The sequence below is a fragment of the Schistocerca americana genome, chromosome 2 (assembly GCF_021461395.2).
Source record: "Schistocerca americana isolate TAMUIC-IGC-003095 chromosome 2, iqSchAmer2.1, whole genome shotgun sequence".
NCBI lineage: Eukaryota > Metazoa > Arthropoda > Insecta > Orthoptera > Acrididae > Schistocerca > Schistocerca americana.
In genome coordinates this window covers 197,241,219-197,265,051 of record NC_060120.1, presented here as the reverse complement: position 1 = coordinate 197,265,051, position 23,833 = coordinate 197,241,219, and the positions used below count along the sequence as shown (strand labels likewise).

Below are 23,833 nucleotides of genomic sequence, written 5' to 3'. Positions count from 1 at the left end.
AACACATTTCGGTTTAAAAAGAAGATTGAAAATAGGAAAAGTGCCGGGAACGAGGATAAAAACTGGGTTAAAATCAAATTTCCGGAAAAATACAGCAGGATAAGAGAAAAGCGTTCTCTTATCTTGGAAGTAATACAGTGCAAGATGTCGTATCAAGAGAAACTGGCACTTGCGAAGACAGCTCTCTTTTCGCTAAAAGTTCACTGAAGTAGATTTTCGACTGAAACCGAGGATGAGTTTCTAATCCTATACCCCTGGAAAATGCCACTTATGTAAATGAAATAGTGTGTAGTAGAGTCATCAACTGAAGATTATTCCATTCATTTCAGCGTAACTAATAGGTTTTGTCATTTTGCTCTTATATAAGTTCCATAGTTGCTGTTTACGAAATTGCTGTTTTCGATATTTTTTGATTTTGTGTGCTTACTCGTTTATTAACATGTGCCGTCAAAGTACAAAATTATAATTTCACTGCGCTTTGTCTAAGAATATGTGAGAGAAGTCGAGTTTTGAGAAATATACCGATAGTTGAAACCAGGGACGGCTTCTGAGGTAGTGCAAGCGTGCCGTGACTCCACTTGTATGAAAAAGAAAAAAGAGAAACCTATGCGAATTGCGCATAAACCTTTGTTTTGGAGTATGTATTTTCTGATTTGAAGAGGCACGATTCGCCACGCGCTCTCTCGTGGTAATTTTCTGAAGCTTGGAAACAATTGCTGATTGGCACCGTCTGCCCTCATAAGCACTGCGTGAAAGACTCAGCCGTCGGTTTCTACACACTGCCTACGGCGGGGATGGAGCCACCCTTTTCTTGTTGTTCTGTGGGAGCCACAGCTGGTCTGACCCAGAGCTTTACGTTCCTTCCGCCACAGAGCAGTAAAGTGCAGAACCTATAGAAGCACGAACTACCATCTAGCAATTAGGGTATGTTAAAATAAATCGCGGTGCAAATTTCTTGTAATCCAGTTTTACAATTTTTCTGCAACTTGATGCTAATGAATTTCTAAACGTAAATTAATGCTTAATTAAATCGAATACAGAAATAACATAAATATTGTTAGAAATAGCTGTATATAATCCGAATGTAATTATGCTCTTAGATTTTGAAACTAAGACACATTATTTCAATATTGGTATATTTCAAAACAACAGGGCTATTGCTACAGAACAAAAAAACTAACGTAGTCACCATACATTGAGCTTCTTTTTTCCAAACAACAGAGTAGTATTTCTGTATTCTGTACAAAAACGTTGTTGTTATTGTGAGGTCAGGTAATTGACCATATATAGTTGTGTTCACAGTGTTATCTGTAAGGGAAAATTCAGTTGACTGTGGAAAAATAACAAACATGAACAAAATAAATGAGTTATTAAAACGACATTTAGCGACAGGACTCACAGTGAAAAATTTCAGATAAAAAACGCTAGGTACGCCACACCCAAATCTGAATCTCCAGCAGCAAACAAAAAATCGATGCTCTAAGTTCAATACAGAAATTTATCAAAAGAACAAATGGATTTGTGACTGTGAAGAAAGCAACGCTGTTTTTTTTTGTTATCCTTGTGTGTCATTTGGGGGAGATGTTCATTGGTGTAAGACCGGAATTACTGATACTGGTCGTATATAGTCTAAAATGAAATTACATGAAATGTTAAAGCGACACATGAATAATGTGCTAGGTTTTTCATTTCTAGGCAAAACCAATATTCAGCATAAATTAGATTCGCAGTATAGAGAAACAACTGACATCCACAACGAACGTGTAGAAAAGAATAGACATACCGGGTGATCAAAATGTCAGTATAAATTTGAAAACTGAATAAATCACGGAATAATGTAGATAGAGAGGTACAAATTGACACACATGCTTGGAATGACATGGGGTTTATTAGAACCAAAAAAATACAAACGTTCAAGAAATGTCCGACATATGGCGCTTCATCTGATCAGAATAGCAATAATTAGCATAACAAAGTAAGACAAAGCAAAGACGATGTTCTTTACAGGAAATGCTCAATATGTCCACCATCATTCCTCAACAATACCTGTAGTCGAGGAATAATGTTGTGAACAGCACTGTAAGGCATGTCCGGAGTTATGGTGAGACAATGGCGTCCGATGTTGTCTTTAAGCAGCCCTAGAGATGTCGGTCGATCACGATACACTTGCGACTTCAGGTAACCCCAAAGACAATAATCCCACGGACTGAAGTCTAGGGACCTGGGAGGCCAAGCATGACGAAAGTGGCGGCTGAGCACACGATCATCACCAAACGACGCGCGCAAGATATCTTTCACGCTCCATCTGTCGGACATTTTGTGAACTTTGTTTTTTTTTTTGTTCTAATAAAACCCCATGTCATTCCAAGCATGTGTGTCAATTTTTACCTCTCTATCTACATTATTCCGTGGTTTATTAAGTTTTCAAATTTATACTGACTTTTTGATCACCCGATGTATTGAATTTAACTGTAAACTGTATTCGGTTCTGTGGTGCTTTGTAACTGATTGTCAGGGGCCACGATGAATCTGATGCCCTCAAAGTAAGGTGGTTTTTCGTGAGCTAATTCAGTTCAGCGCGAAACTGAATAAAGATCTTCAAGTTCATCTCAATCAAGCATCAGTGTTCAAAGGCATTTCTAAGACTGCTCAGAACGAACTACTGCAATGCATGTTGGAAGTGTACTATTATGAAGTTCGTAAAGAAATTAAACGTGCCGATATGTTGCAATAATCGCAGATGAAACCACAGATGTGTCTTGCGAATTTCAGTTGGTTACTGTTTTGCGTTATGTTGTTGAGGGGATACCTTGGAACTTTGTTAGCCCAGAAATTCAGAATGTCCATACTACAGCTCATGTTTTCTGAAAGAAATTGAACCATTAATTGACAATGGCCGATCAAAACTAAAATTTCAGAGTTAAGACGGTGAAAACGTTATGAATAGAAAGTCGAATGGGTTCAGAAATTAATTAAAGAGAAAGACCCAAATGCAAACTACATCCATTGTTATGCACATCAGTTCAACCTTATTGTGTGTAGGGCAGTCACTAGTAATCGCAAAGCCCGGATATTTCTTCTTTCTTGTCCAACTCGCCACAGAGATCAAAAGTGTCGTATAGAATTATTCAAAAAAACTTGGCCCGTCTGTCACGAGATGCAATTATTCGCGAATAGTAAAAGATGTTTTTGGAAACAGGGAAAATCTTATTTCTGTTATGGAAGTCATGGAAATAAGTGAGGACATAAAATTATCTTCTACTGTTGAAAAAGCTGGTTCATACAAACAAAGACCGCAACATAACGAATTCATTTTCTGGCTATCATTTTTCTATAAGATAATGCCTCATCCAGATGTACTGTTTAATCAGCTTCAGAAGAAGATAACCGATCCGACCAAAGCAAAAAAAGACATCCAGAACTTCGAAGCAGTAATGCAAAATGTCGGGGATGATGTTGACTCCATCCTTAATGAGATTAGTTCCAAAAATGACGAAACGACGCCCGCCAAGATGCCGCGGATTCTTGATGGGCATAAAAAAAGAGATGCTTTGGGTCTGTGCGATAGCATCCTTTCTGAAATAGAATTACGTTTTCGGTTCACTGGACACCTCATTGCAGCCAGCTTATTTGATGTACATCTGTTTGCTAAATAAATCACAAATTTTCCAGACAGATACCTTACAGACACATAAAGATTTCTGGAAGAAAGAAAGTTGAAGGGTGAGCTTCAAGTCTTCTATGTTAGGCTTGAGTTGAGAGTAGTTTCTGGCTCAGTTGCGTTTCTTTCGCTGATTCTAGAGGATGAACTTGTGACACATTCGACGAGACTGTTTAAGTTCTGAAACTGCTAATCATGGCGCCTATCTCGATATCAGAAGCTGAGCGGTGCTTTTTCATGCTCAAGAGAATTAAAACAGAAAAGTCATTCGTGTGTTAAATTGAAGACTTCAGTTTGAGAGTGACAGATTTATTTGCCAACAAGGAGGAGCGACGAACGATTTCCAATGCCGTTCCTGCTAATTATTTTGAAGCTGTCTTCCCAGATCATGGATTTGCTGCTTTTGATGAGTACAATGCTTTTAGTTTTAAATGTTGGCAATTTGATTAAATGCTTCGCAGAACCCAGATCACAAGTTCGAATATGTTATACATGCTCTATTATTTCTCGTTGTGGTGCTCACGTTGTAGCAGATGCTTTTCTGGCAGTCGGCCGCGAAAGTAAAACTAACGAGGAGTTGTAGCTCTCTTGGGGTGAAGAGCGGTGTAGGGGGGGGGGGGGGGGGGGACAATCTACGCCTCCCTCTCACAGGGCTGGCAGCCTATGTCCCTGTTCTGTGCTCCTGGGAAGACATGACATATGGATGTTGTAAGAGTCGTATTCGAACCCTGTGGCAGAGCATGATTGCTCTCTGCACTCATTTCAAAATAAGAAAAGGAAACAACGAGCAACCACAGCTCAAAGCAAAGCGGAGCACATAAATCATTCGGTAACGGCTAGAGCGCAGTTGTTAGCTGAGGTTGGCAGAGTCTGTAACATGGTAGTTCAGGCCCGATCTCCACCGGTATCTTAAGCAACCTTGCATCAAAATACCCCTTCTTACGACTGCCACGTAAAAGTGACCGCACATACCCTGTGAGCAGTGTAGAATTGGGCTGTTGATATGTCTGCGCGAGCGCGCGTATTTCTGTGTGTGAGAAAGACTTTCGGAGTTAGCGTTACGTTCTGTATCTCATGCAGACATGCGAAAAAGATAGCTAAAGCAACCTCTCTCTCTCTCTCTCTCAATCTATCTATCTATCTATCTTACTCTATCTTAGTGTTTATTTCTGTTTTCCTATACGTTTTGTTTGATACAATATCTTATGAAATATATGAATTCCGTAGTACTTTCGATACTACCAAACTAATTTTTTTTTTCCACCGCCAATGGAATGCTTCAGCTGCCGCCACTGGTTGAAATGTTAATAGAGGTGTCTAGATGGTAGTAAGAAATTAACAGAAATATGTATCACGCACGACTGTGGAAGCAGAGTGTTCGTTTCCGCCGTTTTAGAGCTCCCGTTTTGGAATTTGGTGTATTCTTTCTGTAAAATACGCGGATGATCAAGCTAAAAAACTAAACAGATTACTGTGCTTCACATTGTGGACTAACACCTAAGAGAATAACTTGAAAATATTACATGCAGTCACGCGGTCACGGAGTGGAAGATTTTTGGGGTGCACAATACGAACTGGTTCTACGCGCATCGCAGACTGCAAATTTAAAATACAAACATACTATAATATCCACATATGAGGGTGGTCGTATCACAGATAAACTTGAAGAGTAAAATGTATGGACAGTGCAGGAGGCTGTTGGAGGAGTGGAGAGTTTTCGTTGAGCAGTGTGAATTTGATCTTAATCAACAAACAGATTACAGTTGTTGCATTATAACTTATTGTGGTATAAACTAGTAAGATTAAAGCTATCAACTGGGAGACTGACGAGCTATTTTACCGAGTTGAACGCTTTCTATGTATAGTACAGACTGTGACCTGGTGTAAGAGTTAACTTCTTCCCACAAATTAACAGTTCTTGAAATAGTAATCAGAACACTATAATGTTGGGGCTGTGAAGCAATTTGTTTAACAAGTGAACGGTTTTTAAGGCACATCGTGGACTGCGATACATGAAGCGCTTCTCGCCTTAATCAACATGAAATTTACAACGTTATACTGTGGCGGGAAATGATTAAGAAGCGCAGTGCAGTCAGTAAACGTCACGTGTTTGCTGGAGTAAAGTACGTCTGGTCTACATCATCAACTGCACATACTTCAATTAAGAGGGTACTGTAAATATCACACTTTACTGTTGCATTTACAAATGACCGGTAATTTTCAAGAGGACAGTGACAGCAACAATTATTACGTGGATTATACATGTGGGTTAGGGGCCGCCAGCACGAGACGATGTCACACGGATATCATCTAACTGTAAGTGAATATTGACCGTAATTCGTAAAAGTCAGGAAGTTCATTTCTAAAAAGAATACCTTAGCAAAATTATCATTTGCTCTGAAGTTACTTTTGCTGCATCTCATTTGGTTTATGGTATAAATGTAAATTCACAACATAAACCAAATCCCAACCATTTTTACTAACCTCAAACACGCGTCCGACCGTCCTGATTTAGGTTTTCCGTGATTTCCCTAAATAGCTTCAGGCAAATGCCGGAATGATTCCTTTGAAAGGGCACGGCTGACTTCCTTCCGCGTCCTTCCCTAATCCGCTGTGACCGACGACCTCGCTGTTTGGTACCCTCCCCCAAATCAGCCAACCAACTAACCTCAAAAACTTAACAATTCATTTCTTTTATTAAATGGTTTCCGTTAGAAAATATTATAGTTTTTCAAAGGATTTATCTTTTGACACTTTTCATTAGCTGGTACTTTTTGCCTATATACAAATATAGCTATCACACCCAACAGACAAGAATTAACTGATGAAATTGTAAACGATTTTTTTCAGAAAATCATTAAGTGGTTCTCTGCAAATAGGCTCTCATTAAACTTTGACAAAACACAGTATATACAGTTCCACACAGTAAATGGAATGACACCATTAATAAATATAGACTTCGGTTAGAAATAGGTAGCTAAGGTAGAATATTCAAAATTTCTAGGAGTATGCATTGATGAGGGTTGAACTGGAAAAAACACACTGAAGATCTGCTGAAACGCAGCTACTTATGCTATTAGGGTCATTGCAAGTTTTGGCGATATAAATCTCAGTAAATTAGCTTACCAAGCCTATTTTCATTCCCTGCTTTTTTATGGCATCATATTCTGGGGTAACTCATTATTGAGTAAAAGAGTGATCATTGCACAAAAGCGTGTAAACAGAATAATTGCTGGAGTTCATCCAAAATAATCCTGCAGACACTTATTTAAAGAGCTAGGGATCTTCACTGTAGCCTCCAAATATATATATCCACTCATGAAATTTGTTATTAACAATTTGGACGAATTCAAAAGTAATAGCAGTGTACATGGCTACAACACTAGGAGAAAGGATGATCTTCACTACTCAAGGTTAAATGTAATTTTGGGTAAATTATGCTGCCACAAAAGTCTTTGGTCACTTACCTAATAGCATCAAAAGTCTGACAGATAGCCATATAGCATTTAAAAGGAAAGTAAAAGAATTTCTCAATGGCAACTCCTTCTACTCACTAGTAGAATTTTTGGATATAGTAGATGGGTAATTTCCCCACAAAAAAATATTAATTGTCGTGTACTATTTTGTGTAAAGTAATATCTTGTATAGACACCTTTCATTAACCTGACACGTTCCACATCATTACGAAGTGTCGTAATCATGTTCTATGGAACAAGTACTAATCTAATCTAATTCTTTTAGCATTGTAGCAGATAACCAAAACATCACGACCACTGCCCACCGCGACGTCGGCGCCGCTTGGTAGCGTTGCGGGCCCATAACGCGGTAACAAAAATATGTAAGCAGAGCAGACACGGATGGAGGATCAGCCTAGGAAAGATATGGGCTGCATATGGGGAACTCCACTGAGATAAGCAACTTGACAAAGGGCAGATTCCTAGTAGGGAGAGTGTGTCAACGAGTATCTCGAAAACGGCGAAGCTGGCTACTGTCGTGAGCATCTACGGAAAGAGGTAGAAGGACAGTGAAACTACCTCGGTGCCATATGATTGGACGTCCACGACTCTTCACAGAACGTGGGGTTCGGAGGCTTGTCTGCTTTGTGAAGTAGGATAGATGGTGATGTGTGGCTTCTCTGCCGAAAGAGCAATGCTGGTGCATGCACAAATGTTTCGGAGCACACTATTCATCGTACGTTGTTGAACATGGAGATCCACAGCAGACCGCTCCTACGTGTTCACATATTGACCAAACGACAGCCGGCCGTTGTCGCCGAGCGGTTCTAGGCACTTCAGTCGGCAATCGCGCTGCTGCTACGGTCGCAGGTTCGAATCCTGCCTCGGGCATGGATGTGCGTGATGTCCTTAGGTTAGTTAGGTTTAAGTAGTTCTAAGTTCTAGGGGACTGATGACCTCAGAAGTTTACTCTTATAGTGCTCAGAGCTAATTATTTTTTTTTCCGTTGCGCGTGAAAATTCTAGCGGCCCCTCACAGACGGCGTCGCCAAACATGTTGTTCCTCTGGTTAAGTCCCATAGTGCTTAGAGCCATTTGAACCAAACGACATCGTCAGTTACGACTGCAGTGAGCATGGGATCACCGGGATTCGACGTGTCGACTCCTCGGGTGAATCATATTTTTGCTACACTTGGTTGATGGTCGTCTCCACTTAAGCCGTCATCGAGGCGAATGGAGGATCGAAACGTGCAAGAGCGCCAATGAGGCAGTCTAATGGGAGCAGCTTTATCCTATGGAAGACATTCTCCTACGCTCGCATGAGACCTGTAGTATTAATCGGAGACACGCTGATAGCTGTGAACCGCCGACATCCCGTCATGCTTGATGTCTTCCCCGACGGCGAACTCATTTTTCGGCAGTATAACTGTCTGCGTCTCGGAGCCAGAACCGTGTTACAGTGGTTTGACGAGCATCAGAGAAAACTCACGTAAATGTCTTGGCGACCAAACTCGCCTGATGTAAATCCTATGGCAGGGCTTAACAACTGGCCGGTTTTGAGCGCGAGTACTCGCGTCTGCTCAGGCACGTGCTCGCGAGCAGGTGCAAGGTGGTGGAGCACGGAGGGAGGGGAAATGCGCGCGCACGTTTGAATAGGGCCGCAGCGTGCCTATTGAATTCGCGCCGACTGTGTAACGTTTAAAGTACTACGATCAGCTCTAACAGTCACTTCGCTGGTTAAGAATCATGTCAAGTCGCCGTTGTGTAACCCCAACCATGCTTTCGTAGTTCCACCCCCATTGGGAGGAATTGTATCTGTTTACAGAAAAAGATGGTGTTGCAAAATGTTTAGTATGTCACAAAACGCTGAATTCTTTTAGGAAATTTAATTTGCAGCGACATTATATGTCGTACCACGCGAAAGACTACGGAAGTGGAAAACGTGATGGACCAGATCGTGCACAGGAAGTTATTAAACTTAAAAGGAAGCTATCCGAAGAAGATCTGGACGACGAAGAAAAACCAACTGAAGCAGCTCTCAGAGTGAGTTACAAAATTGCATTGCTTTTAGCAAAATCCCTGCGCCCCTTCACTGATGGCGATTTAATAAAAGAATGTTTGGTAGTTGCAGCGGAACATTTGTGTCCATCTCAAGTTGAACAGTTTCGGATTGTGCCATTATCTAACATGACCATTATGCGTCGCATACAGGACATGGCAGACGACGTCCTGAGCCAGCTTGCAAATATCTGTAAAGATTTTATAGCGTATTCTCTAGCTCTGGACGAAAGTGTTGATATCACTGGAACAGCGCAGCTTGCCATATTTATTAGAGGTGTTAACAGAGATCTTCAGGTGAGGGAAGATGTAGTAGCTATGAAGAACACTACAACCGGCGGTGATATTTTAAGTAGTGTTGAAGAAAGTGTTGAAAATATAGGATTGTCGTGGAATTCTTTAGTTTCAGTGTCTACAGACGGTGCACCAGCGATGACAGGGAAAAAATCAGGTCTCATTGCGCTGTTGAAGGAGAAAATGCAAAAACTGACCGTGCCGAATGTAATAAGGGGCGTTCACTGTGTGATCCGCCAGGAAAACTTATGTGCAAAGAGTATCACTCTAAAAAATGTGATGAGTGTTTTTGTTCGTACAACCAATTATATAAGGAAGCATGGGCTACAACACAGGCAATTTAAAGGCTTTCTTGAGGATGTAGAAAGACAGTATGGTAGCCTGCCTTATTACAGCGAGGTGAGCTGGCTTAGTCGTGGCGAATTATTAAATCGATTTTTTTGCCTATTAGATGAGATAAATATGTTCATGGAAATAAATATCATGTGTGTTCCTGAATTGAAAGAGCCTTCATGGAAATGTGATCTCGCGTTCTTAGCAGATTTAACTAGCCATCTGAATGCTTTGAACATTTCATTTCACTACAAGGTAAAGATCTGCTAATTACTCATTTCATAGATCGAATACGAGCTTTTAAAATGAAATTGACACTTTGGGTGAGTCAGCTGGAAACAGGAAATCTAGCTCATTTTCCTAAATTATCATCCATGCAAGATGTTCACAAAGACTGTGAACGTTATTCACATAGTTTAGTTGCCATTAAGGAAGAATTTGATCAACGCTTTCAAGATCTGACAGCACTAGACAGTGATTTTGATCTGTTCTCCTCTCCATATTCAGCGAATATTGAAGAGATTCGTCCTGAGCTGCAACTAGAAATTATTGACCTGCAGTGTGACAGAGAATACAGAGACAAATTTCAGAACAAGAAAAACATTTTGGAATTCTACAGACACTTCCCTCAGGATAGATTTCCTCGTTTGCATAAACTGGCGGTTGCAATAATATCAATGTTCGGTTCCACGTATGTTTGTGAACAACTGTTCTCTGCAATGAAATGTAACAAGACGCGCCTGAGAAACTCATTGTCTGATCGAAATTTAAACTGCACGCTGCGCCTACAGTGCACAAGAACAATTACTCCGAACATAGACGCAATTGTAAAGCGCAAAAAGTACAAGACAACCGAGAATCCCGCACTTCAGTGACACCTTTTATTGTGTAACAGTTCACAAATTAATACGAATGTAGATGCATACACTAAGCTAATAAAATTATGTGGCACATGTACATTCTCCTTTATTTGTTTCATTTGTCGCAGTAATAATTCGTGAGTGATACCCCTGCAGGTGGCCGCGGATTTACATTGACTGGCGGCAGCTGTTGTGTGCCCCACGTGACTCTCCCCACTCTCCGCTCTGGTCCGGTAGTGGGGGGGTAGCGTGCTCGCGCTGCTCCGTGCTCGCGCCTTGCTGTTCACAGCTTGCTCCGCGAGCATGTATGTTGTGAAGCCCTGTCCTATGGTAACCGCCTGGATCGTTATCAGGCGCAATTACCGTGTACGCAAATTAGCGGCCCCTTAAATTAGCGAACTACGTGACCTCTGCGTAGGTATGTAATGCCACATATCTCCAGAAACCTACCATCGACCTGTCGGATGCCAGATACGCAGAATCAATTATGTATTTCGTTCCAAAGATGGACAAAAAGCTATTAAGCAGGTGATCATAATATCTTGGCTCATCAGGGTATGTAGTACTACTTATTTATCGGCAGTGATACCATTTTTTCCGTTTTCGTTTCCTTCATATTTTGCTACATATAAATGTGCAATTGCAGCATTTTTATTACTCCTGCATTTTGGATGTTTATCAAAATTATACGTTGAAACTTGTGCTGTCTAATGCAGTGCGATCAAGAAATAACGCTCGTTCTATAGTGTACACCGTTAAGTCAACAGGCTGCAATCAATCAGAAAACGGTATGTGCGCTTTCATTGCTGTAGAACGCTGACCATCTTTAATCTGATATATATGGGCTGCATGGGATTTGTTTACACAGCAGTATTCATCATACTAGAATATTCCAAAGACACTGTGAGGTCCTGCTCACTTGTTTCGTGGATATTAGTAATTGGTTCAGTATAAGTGCGGTAGTATTTAGTTAATTCTGCGAACAGTTAAATTTTTGTGGTTTTTGTGACTCCAAAATTTACGTACACGAGATCTTGTGCACATTTAATTGGAAAAGTATTAAGTTTCCTCCACTTTCAATACCCAAGCGCTGTCATTTCTGTAGGTAGTAATATTAGAGAAGTTCCTGTTTCGTTACATGCTGCATCCCCCTTCATCGACTGTCTGCCTTATGTACCCTTATCTACAACTGTCCCTGTGATTCTTTCCGGTAAAATTTTCAGAGTCGTCATCTGCCTAATAGGTGTCGACCATTCTCTCTCTTCGACTCTTTGAGCCGTAAAATTAGACGTTTTTCTCGTCATCTCGTTGCTTCATTCCTCGATCAATGAAATTGATCTTCATCTGTCTCCTGTGACGACAAATTTCAAAGGTTTCTAACTGTTTCATTACTGCTTTCCACATTTCCATATTTCGACCAGTAGAGAACTGTGTTCCAAACACAGATTTATAGGAAAATTTTTCTGGGCTCAATGTTTACATTTATATCAGCTGTTGTTCTCTTTTGTAGAAATCCCTTTGCCTTATGGAATTGTTGTTGCTGTGTTTTTGTTATATATTCCCTCATTCTCTGTTCTACTTCCAAGATAACAAATTCGTACCCTTTTCCAGGAGTTTCTTCATGGAGTTTAATATTCAGTCTTTCGTCTTCTATAAGTACATTAGGCTTTTTTGTTTCTGTTTTTTTGGCATATTCTAGCCAGCAGGCAGCACTCGCAGAAGGTACCAAGAAAAGGCAAATGATTAAGTTCAAAGTTTGTTTTTATAAATTCCACCTCTGTCTTCAGAGTGCTTTTGAATACTCTCGACAACATCACGTGTAGCTCTCCTGAGGTTTTCTTGGCTTTCTCTTCTGAGGGCAGCACTATTCATAATCCTAACGATTAATTCGTCTCTTCTCTTTACTATTTCTTTGCAGGCTTGGCCTTTCAACCAACGCCACAGAGAAATACACTCCTGGAAATGGAAAAAAGAACACATTGACACCGGTGTGTCAGACCCACCATACTTGCTCCGGACACTGCGAGAGAGCTGTACAAGCAATGATCACACGCACGGCACAGCGGACACACCAGGAACCGCGGTGTTGGCCGTCGAATGGCGCTAGCTGCGCAGCATTTGTGCACCGCCGCCGTCAGTGTCAGCCAGTTTGCCGTGGCATACGGAGCTCCATCGCAGTCTTTAACACTGGTAGCATGCAGCGACAGCGTGGACGTGAACCGTATGTGCAGTTGACGGACTTTGAGCGAGGGCGTATAGTGGGCATGCGGGAGGCCGGGTGGACGTACCGCCGAATTGCTCAACACGTGGGGCGTGAGGTCTCCACAGTACATCGATGTTGTCGCCAGTGGTCGGCGGAAGGTGCACGTGCCCGTCGACCTGGGACCGGACCGCAGCGACGCACGGATGCACGCCAAGACCGTAGGATCCTACGCAGTGCCGTAGGGGACCGCACCGCCACTTCCCAGCAAATTAGGGACACTGTTGCTCCTAGGGTATCGGCGAGGACCATTCGCAACCGTCTCCATGAAGCTGGGCTACGGTCCCGCACACCGTTAGGCCGTCTTCCGCTCACGCCCCAACATCGTGCAGCCCGCCTCCAGTGGTGTCGCGACAGGCGTGAATGGAGGGACGAATGGAGACGTGTCGTCTTCAGCGATGAGAGTCGCTTCTGCCTTGGTGCCAATGATGGTCGTATGCGTGTTTGGCGCCGTGCAGGTGAGCGCCACAATCAGGACTGCATACGACCGAGGCACACAGGGCCAACACCCGGCATCATGGTGTGGGGAGCGATCTCCTACACTGGCCGTACACCACTGGTGATCGTCGAGGGGACACTGAATAGTGCACGGTACATCCAAACCGTCATCGAACCCATCGTTCTACCATTCCTAGACCGGCAAGGGAACTTGCTGTTCCAACAGGACAATGCACGTCCGCATGTATCCCGTGCCACCCAACGTGCTCTAGAAGGTGTAAGTCAACTACCTTGGCCAGCAAGATCTCCGGATCTGTCCCCCATTGAGCGTGTTTGGGACTGGATGAAGCGTCGTCTCACGCGGTCTGCACGTCCAGCACGAACGCTGGTCCAACTGAGGCGCCAGGTGGAAATGGCATGGCAAGCCGTTCCACAGGACTACATCCAGCATCTCTACGATCGTCTCCATGGGAGAATAGCAGCCTGCATTGCTGCGAAAGGTGGATATACACTGTACTAGTGCCGACATTGTGCATGCTCTGTTGCCTGTGTCTATGTGCCTGTGGTTCTGTCAGTGTGATCATGTGATGTATCTGACCCCAGGAATGTGTCAATAAAGTTTCCCCTTCCTGAGACAATGAATTCACGGTGTTCTTATTTCAATTTCCAGGAGTGTACTTAAAGGGATAAGAAAGGGTGACTTTGGTGGCCAAGAAACGTGACCATTTCTGATGATCCGTCTTCCGCGAACTGTCAGTTTTAAATGATGTGTGAAATTTTATCATGGTAGAAAAACATACCCACCCCGAAAGTTAACGCCGTGGGGACTATATAAAATGACTGAGAAAGTATGCAAAATTTAGTTTAGTAACAACATTTATTTTCCCAATAAAAAGACAGACATAAATTATGCAAAACAAGTTATTGATTCAATACCTAAACAATGACAGGTGGCTTAAGACCACAAAGGACAAGGATCCTGGGTGGCTGAAATGAGTCAAGTACTCAGGCCCTAAAAATGTGCATAACGCAATCGGAATTGATCTGACGCTGAGCAGACTTTGCTTGTTTAAATCTACTGTGGTGTCACTACATAGGTCCAGCTGAGAGCAAGTGGAGATCGAGATCTGTACGCCCTGACAATGCTGGAGCAGCAGAATGTTACCATGTTTGCTTCGTGCAGCGATGTAACTTGCAGGTGGCGAGATGGGTGCAGCGAAGGTGAGACGTGAGGCGGCACCTGTGAATCGATCGCTACTATGAAAGAAATGCAAAACTCTCACAGTCTAGCGATCAGGCAGACGGATCGCAATTTACTCTCTACCAGAGCCCTGGAATCACGGTAGATTTCAGTGTGTGACACACCCTTTCGCTGGATTTACCAAGGAACAATTTGGCTCACTTATACGACAGAGCGCACAAGGATACTAAACGTCAATACCATTAAACCAAAAACGAATAAGGGTGCCATCAGCATACAAGTAGTCTGAAACGTTTGAAGTCAAACAGTAAGAACTTCACCAAAGGCACCACAGTCTAAACTACTCGCAAGTGAAGTCAGTCTCAGGACGGGTGCCAAGCACTAACCACACATGCCAGAGCATTGACCAGAAGTCCTTTTACCAGACGAAAGTCCAGCACTCGAGTACCTCGCACCTCTTCAGAAAAAATTCCGTTTTCCTGCAAAGTGCACAAACGGCACTGCTTTCACGCCGTCTTGAGCCAATCATAGGGCTGTAGAGGGGCTAAATCTCCCCTCCTACACAACAGCACAATCTTATGTCAAACCAGGGCAAGAGTTAAGAAACCTGCGTCTCTGGAATAAAAAGAAACTGCCAGTTACTGGCTTCTTGAAATTTTCACGGAGGAAGAAGCTGTTTTTCTCTGAAGTCGCATTGCTTCCTTCAGCAACAAGTGAACAGATACAGTCTTAAAGATCTTTATCTAAATCGCCTGTGCCTTGGAGCTTGTTAGTCCTAGCTATAAGGTGTAATAAAGATTCTATCTCTAAACGTTTCTCAGGCGCCAGAGTTTCTTATACAACTGAGATGGCCGATGGAAGTGGGTCACAGGCCTATTTGCAGTATTGGCAAACACGAAAACTTGTAGATTTTTATTATGTGTGGCTCTGCACACAATGCCCAGTTTACAACTCCACTGTGTAGATGCTTTCCTTCAGTCCATCGCCCCCAGCTCAGGCTTCGGCTGGCACCAATGCAGGTATCATGGCATTGTTCTGCTGGAGACCTGTCTCAATGAGGGGCTGCTCTGTCTGCCCCTGTCTTCCCTGTATGGCTGTGGACCTGTCGAGCAAAATTTACTGAGGAATTGGCTCGCCGCCATTTGCTTCCAACTCCCAAATGCTGTTTCTACAAGCTAAGAACCATAAAAATACCTCATGCTTTTAGCGCCCTACCAAGCTCCATCAGCATCTGCTCTGGCCGTTAACTTTCTAGAGTCTTGCTCAAGGTGAGGTGAGAGAGCAACTTGTCCTCTCTCAACCCTTACAGCCGAAGGAACGACTTCCAACAATGCCAGAAGCTCATTTTCGAGAAGTCTTGATAACTGGGTCCTGCAAGACGATGTGGCAACACAACAGAGCCATTTAATGGACTTTCTTTCGTATCATAACACACATTTACAGAAAAGTGTTCTTGAAAATGTGTCATCATAAAGGCATGTGGGTTTTTGTTGCACAACCATAGTGAGTTAAGGGTGTTAGTGATACCATCACAAGTGAGACTGGCTTCATCAGTAAACAGGGCCAATGGGATTACGTGGTAGATTCCAATTAGCCACTGATAAAATGTCGTTGGTATTCTCTAAATGCATCAGGAGCGTTTCCATTACAAAACTCGTACACAAATACCATGTTGGCATGTACAGCATTTGTAAGTACATGTTACATTCTTAATCGAAACAGTACGGTTGTCCAATAAATCCTAATCACATGTCAAACATTAAATTATGTAAGCTCAAATACAATTTCACAACTTGTACTTCAGAACAAAAATGAAATCGATAAATAAACCCATTGAAACTGGAGTACTAACTCGTGAAAAGAAAAATTGTCTCTGAAATCACCTGTTGCCCTGTAACCAATAAAAACTGGAGAAATGTTGTATGGAATGTTTACATAGTTAATTAGTTGTATGGCCCATGGCTCATTTGTACAATTTTATATCATTGGATAAGTGATCAAAAAATTTGTGGCAGCATTGTGCAGCCCTTTTTGCAGTAAAGATAAACTTAATGTGTAGTAATGAATGCCATTTTTCCTTCTAATAATGTGTGTAGAGTGAGTCAAAAAAGGACTTTACAACTTGAAATGATACAGAAATTTATTGACATCATTTACAGAATCAGACGTGTCATTTTGTAACAAACAACCTCAAGTTTCACATAAAAGTATCACGTGTTGTTTTGGCTTGATGTGATTACCATTTGTGATGCGGCAAATATACCACAAGTAATCAGTTTCTTCCCACACTCATTGCAGCAAATAAGGTGTAACTTGCGCAATGGCAGCGTAGATTCTATTTTTCAGGTTCGCTAAACTGTTTGTCAAGGGAGAAACATACACACGGTCATTAATGAAACTCCAAAGAAGGAAATCCAGTGATGTCAGTCTGGGAAGTGTGGTGGCCATGCGATTGGCCCTTCACAGCCAATCCACCGACCTGGGAAGCGGCTGGAATTAAAATGTTTTCAGTCATATCCATATACACAATACCAGTAACAGTTTTCTCCATGAAGAAGAAAGGGACATACACTTGCAGTTTGCAAAAGGCAAAAACACATTAACTTTGGGACTGTCACGAATGTGTTCTGCGGTTGCATGTGGATTTTCGCTGTCCCATATTCTGCAGTTATGGGTGTTCACCATACGACTGGTATTAAATGTTGACTCATTGCATATTATCCTCTGTCCAATGTAACATTTCCGCACAGAGTTCCCCACGAGCAACCTTATTTGCATCATTGATGTGCTGTACCATTGTGAATCTGTGTGGTTTCAAGAGCACTATGCAGTACTCGCCAAACAGTCTTTTGTGGCATGCCAGTCTCACAAGACGCACGTCGCATCGATTTTTGTGGACTGTGGGCAAAGCTCGCCCTAACTTATTCGACACAATCATAAATACGTGGGCGGCTTGGTGATTTATCATGTCGCAGTGAACAACCTGTCTCAACGTCTCTTGTGACAAGAGTAAATCGTAGGCCTGCTTGGAGGTTCCTTAGCGCTGTTGTTGTTGTTGTGGTCTTCAGTCCTGAGACTGGTTTGATGCAGCTCTCCATGCTACTCTATCCTGTGCAAGCTTCTTCATCTCCCAGTACCTACTGCAACCTGCATCCTTCTGAATCTGCTTAGTGTATTGATCTCTTGGTCTCCCTCTACGATTTTTACCCTCCACGCTGCCCTCCAATGCTAAATTTGTGATCCCTTGATGCCTCAAAACATGTCCTACCAACCGATTCCTTCTTCTAGTCAAGTTGTGCCACAAACTTCTCTTCTACCCAATCCTATTCAATACCTCCTCATTAGTTACATGATCTACCCACCTTATCTTCAGCATTCTTCTGTAGCACCACATTTCGAAAGCTTCTATTCTCTTCTTGTCCAAACTGGTTATCGTCCATGTTTCACTTCCATACATGGCTACACTCCATACAAATACTTTCAGAAACGACTTCCTGACACTTAAATCTATACTCGATGTTAACAAATTTCTCTTCTTCAGAAACGATTTCCTTGCCATTGCCAGTCTACATTTTATATCCTCTCTACTTCGACCATCGTCAGTTATTTTACTCCCTAAATAGCAAAGCTCCTTTATTGCTTTAAGTGTCTCATTTCCTAATCTAATCCCCTCAGCATCACCCGATTTAATTTGACTACATTCCATTATCCTCGTTTTGCTTTTGTTGATGTTCATCTTATATCCTCCTTTCAAGACACTGTCCATTCCGTTCAACTGCTCTTCCAAGTCCTTTGCTGTCTCTGACAGAATTACAATGTCATCGGCGAACCTCAAAGTTTTTACTTCTTCTCCATGAATTTTAATACCTACTCCGAATTTTTCTTTTGTTTCCTTTACTGCTTGCTCAATATAGAGATTGAATAACATCGGGGAGAGGCTACAACCCTGTCTCACTCCTTTCCCAACCACTGCTTCCCTTTCGTGTCCCTTGACTCTTATAACTGCCATCTGGTTTCTGTACAAATTGTAAATAGCCATCCGCTCCCTGTATTTTACCCCTGCCACCTTCAGAATTTGAAAGAGAGTATTCCAGTTAACGTTGTCAAAAGCTTTCTCTAAGTCTACAAATGCTAGAAACGTAGGTTTGCCTTTTCTTAATCTTTCTTCTAAGATAAGTCGTAAGGTTAGTATTGCCTCACGTGTTCCAACATTTCTACGGAATCCAAACTGATCTTCACCGAGGTCCGCTTCTATCAGTTTTTCCATTCGTTTGTAAAGAATTCGCGTTAGTATTTTGCAGCTGTGACTTATTAAACTGATAGTTCGGTAATTTTCACATCTGTCAACACCTGCTTTCCTTAGGATTGAAATTATTATATTCTTCTTGAAGACTGAGGGAATTTCGCCTACTTCATCCCTCAGAGCTACCCATTCTTCTTCTACTGTATTTCTTTCCCCCATTCCTGTCAATTGTTCCCTTATGCTCTCCCTGAAACTCTCTACAACCTCTGGTTCTTTCAGTTTATCCAGATCCCATCTCCTTAAATTCCCGCCTTTTTGCAGTTTCTTCAGCGTATTCGGTGCTAAATTTATGTAGAACAGTCGTTGCACGGTTCATTTCATGAAACCAAAACACGCAGCGAGAACTCTCGGCGCCAGTGAGAGTAGCATTTTGCTGTGCACTATACTGGTGCTCCTGGTGGCGGAATGGCGTACATACTACGTGAATCAAATTCGGCGTTGTTTTCTACAAAATGACACATCTACGGATTCTCTTAAGTTATCCTAGTAAATTTCCATATCATTCCAAAGTTCTAAAGTCCTTTTGGACTCACCCAGTACATCATCGTTCCTTTCGAACTGCAGTGGATTATTTACAACAAACTTCATGGAGGAATAAATATACTGTTAAGCAGAAGTCAGAATGCTCAACTTCTTAAACAGATGTGTACAAGATGTTAGTGGATGAACACCACATATTATTCTTAAAGCATGTTTTGAGCAACAAGACTTTCTTTTCTCAAGACGATTTTCCCCAGAATACTATCCCAGGTTTTACAATGACTCGAAATGCAAATGTTTATGAACTACGATTTTTTAGAAGTTACAAAACGTGTTTTCCCAATTTAAAGTTTCATTAGTATCGACACCCAAAAATTTTGAAGTTATTATTTCCTCACCATGTGTCACACATTTCATTGGTGTAGTACTCCTACATGTGCATGTGCCATTTTGAAAGTGAGAGTGAGACTATTCACAGAAACCCATTCAATAATACATTTTAGGAACATTATTTATGATTTCTTTTGTTGCAGTATAATTCTTTTAGGAATTTTATTTGCCATTTCTTCAGTTGTTTTAATATGTATGTTTGGATGGAGTCCAGTGAAAGTGTCATCAACAAAAAGAACTCATTCTTCTTGTTGTACTTTAGTTGGAAGGTAGTTTACATACATGAGAAACAATAGTGGACCTAAGAGTGAATCTTGTGGAACACCACAAGCAATTCCTCTCCAGTCAGAAGAATGTCCGCTGCTTACATAGTTGAACTATTATATATAACTACCTGCCTTTTATTGGTTGGATATGAAATTATCCATTGGTATCATCAGTTCTGTAAAACCTCAGTTTAACTAGGAGAATATTGTGATCCACACTGTCAAATGCCTTAGACGTGTAACTGCAAATAGCACCTGGTGATATTATGCTATTTAATGCTTGTAAAATTTTGTGAGTGAATATGTAAACAGCTTTCTCAGTTGAGCAACTCTTCTGAAATCCAAATTATCATTTACCAAGGACATTATTGTTGCTCAGGTGAGATACAGTTCTAGAGTACATCATCTTCTCAGAAATTTTCGTAAATGATGTCAGTAGTAAAATGGGTCAATACTTCCTAAAATCTGTCGTATTATTACCTTTCTTATGCATTGAAGAGCCAAAGAAACTGGTACACCTGCCTAAAATCGTGTAGGATCCCCACGAGCACGCAGAGGTGCTGCAACACGACGTGGCGTGGACTCGACTAATGTCTGAAGCAATGATGGAGGGAATTGATGTCATTAATCCTGCAGGGCTGTCCACAAATCCGTAAGAGTACGAGAGTGTGGAGATCTCTTCTGAACAGCACGTTGCAAGGCATCCCAGATATGCTCAATAATGATCATGTCGGGGGAATTTGGTGGCCAGCAGAAGCGTTTAAATTCAGAAGAGTGTTCCTAGAGCCACTCTTTAGCAAATCTGGATGTGCAGGGTGTCGCATTGCCCTGCTATAATTGCCCAAGTCCGTTGGAATGCACAATTAACATGAATGGATGCAGATGATCAGACAGGACGCTTACAAACGTGTCACCTGTCAGAGTCATATCTAGACGTTTCAGGGGTACCATATCGCTCCAACTGCACACGCTTCACACCATTACAGGGCCTCCACCAGCTTGAACAGTTCCCTGCTGACATGCACTGTCCATGGATCCATGAGGTTGTCTCCATACCGGTACGCGGCCATCTGCTAGATACAATTTGAAACGAGACTCATCCGACCAGGCAACATGTTTCCAGTCATCAACGGTCCAATGTCGGTGTTGATGGGCCCAGGCGAGCCGCAAAGCTTTGTGCCGTGCAGTCATCAAGGGTACACGAGTGCGCCTTCGGTTCTAAAAGCCCATATCGATGATGTTTCGTCGAATGGTTCTCACGGTGACACTTGTCTATGACCCAGCATTGAAATCTGCAGCAATCTGCGGAAGGGGTGCACTTCTGTCACGTTGAACGATTCTCTTCAGTCGTCGTTGGTCGCATTTTTGCGGGATCTTTTTCCAGCCGCAGCGATGTCGGACATTATATGTTTTACAGGGTTCCTGATATTCACGGTACACTCGTGAAATGGTCGGACGGGAAAATCCCCACTTCATCACTACCTCGGAGAAGCTGTGTCCCACATCTCGAGCACCGACTATAACACCACGTTCAAACTCAGTTAAATCTTGATCAACTCCATTGTAGCAGCAGTAACCGATTTAACAACTGCACCAGACACTTGTCTAGTATAGGTGTTGCCGGCCGCAGCGCCGTAATCTGGCTGTTTACGTATCTCCGTATTTGAATACGCATGCTTGTACCAGTTTCTTTGGCGCTCCAATGTAGAAGGTTTACAGCTGGCATATTTCAAGATCTCTGGATAAAGGTCCTGTGTTAAAGATGCAGTATATATTTAGGAAAAAACAGCACTTATTACATGGGAACAAGTCTTTAGTACTCTGTTGGAAACACCATCGTTTCCAGATAGTTTTCATGAAAATAAATTATTCTCCTGATTTCAGCAGGAAAGTGGATGAGACATGAATATAATTAAATTTTGTGAGCTACTTTTTCAGCTTGCCTGGTACTGCTTTGATTTTTATCTTGAACTGTTTGTACCTATATTTTCCACAACATTTATTATTGATTATCATACACACCTGGTGCACGTGACATCATTATAGCCCTTCCATTTCAATCAGTTGTGGTATTATCGTGTTCTGTGGCCTGTTTCCATGTCTCTCACTTCACTACATTCTGTATGAACTTAAACTTGTTGTTTGAATTACAGATTTCTGATATAATATTCATGTTAGTTGATTTTGTAATGATTTTTGAGTATTTTTTTAGTATACAACCACTGAAGGAACATTACTTGTTCTTTTCAACAGAGAAGTGGGGGCCAGTTATCACCTGCTAATGTGCTACAGCACACTGTAAATATCGCACTAAAATTATGACATTTCTCTTTGAATGTGAGCCAGAAATCGCGCTAAAATTACGCCGTTTCTCTTCGAAAGTGTGCTGGCATGCGAATATAACACACGAAAAGATGTTTCGTGGCTCTCTCTCTCCGAAATAACTTGAAAAGAGTCTCGAGCGCTGAAATGGTCAGCCGCGCTGCGGTCAACTGAAATGGATGCAGCAGTCTGTTTTCGACCTTGCATGATCTGATGTGAAGTCATCCTTATCGGCACTACGAGTGATACGTTGTTCACAGCATCAGATCCGCATGAAAAAATGCTGTGAAACTGAATGTAACGTTGTGTGCAAGCACAGGGTGTGAGGGATTGTGGAGGAGCAGCTGCTGTAGCAACTCTGTGGGTGAGTGGTCAGGTTCACTACCGCTAATTTGTACGCCTGCAGTCGATTTCTGTCGCTACCAATTTTCTTTGCTCATTTTATTTTATTCCTCACAATATTAAACAATTAACTATAAAATTTAAATATATTTAAGCCGTTCATTTTGTATATGTAAAAGTAATATATTCGTTGTAAGTCAAAAGGGTACAGATGGTCATAACCAGCTAGGCATCATAAACAGAGGGATCATTTTTGCAGGGTATACAGTCATTTTCTTGCTTTAAGCTTCATAAAAGGAAACATTATCAATTAAGATCATACTGTCTTTATTCACCCAAATTGGAAAATAAATTATTTTAAATTTTTTATTCGAATCAGTCTATACTATCACCTCCTAAAACATTTGTTGTTTCTTCCAAAATATACTATATATGGAATGTTCTGTGAGAACAATTAAGGGAAATGTAACATGTGATTCTAAAAATTAAACTACTACAGATGGGAGTACACTGTTTTTAACGCATGCTCTTGCAATTATTTCTGTTCTGTTGGCCTCAGGGAAATGCAACATGTGACTGTAAAAACTATGTTTAATTGTCAGGAGAACGTCTCGAGGAAGCGTGATTATATATGTGTAATTCATTCCAAATGGCAGTAGATTAATGGCTTTAATACCACCATTCCCAACATACCTGTATATTGGCGACGCTCTCCTGGTTAATCACAGAGCTGACACGGTCCCAAACGAGCTGGGTTGATTCTATTGCAGCAATCGAGGGCACCATATCATGATCGTACTCGGTTAACTGGTGCTCAGGTTCACCCTCTTTCGTGTCTATTGTTTGTGATCCTGTCTAAAATTACCAGAAAAAGTGTATCATTTACAGAAAAATTATTACCAAAAGTATCTCTAGGTTAAAAGAAAAAGATCAAGGAAAGCAGCAGAAGCATTATTCGTGACTGCAGTCATATTTGATTGTAGACCGTTAATTGTGAGCAGTACCGCCGCGATTCAAGATGACTGCGGGAAAAAAACATAACTGTCGATTACCTTGTGGTTTTTTTTCCTGTGTGCTCAGTGATGTGCGGCTAACAAGCTTCCACCTTCCACCCCTTCCCCGAATCTTTCTGACACATTGCCTAGATAACCTAACCGCTTTCAGTGAAGTA

General features: G+C 41.7%; 1 protein-coding gene across 1 annotated transcript in view; it reads right to left on the bottom strand.

Annotated features, from left to right (window-relative positions):
* LOC124596564 overlaps positions 1-23,508 on the bottom strand; it is a 113,115-nt gene extending 89,607 nt beyond the window's left edge. The window contains exon 1 of the mRNA XM_047135748.1: positions 23,356-23,508. Within this exon, the coding sequence (XP_046991704.1) occupies positions 23,356-23,448 (93 nt within the window). The 5' untranslated portion in view covers positions 23,449-23,508. The remainder of the gene's footprint in view (positions 1-23,355) is intronic.
* Between the last annotated feature and the right edge of the window lie 325 nt (positions 23,509-23,833).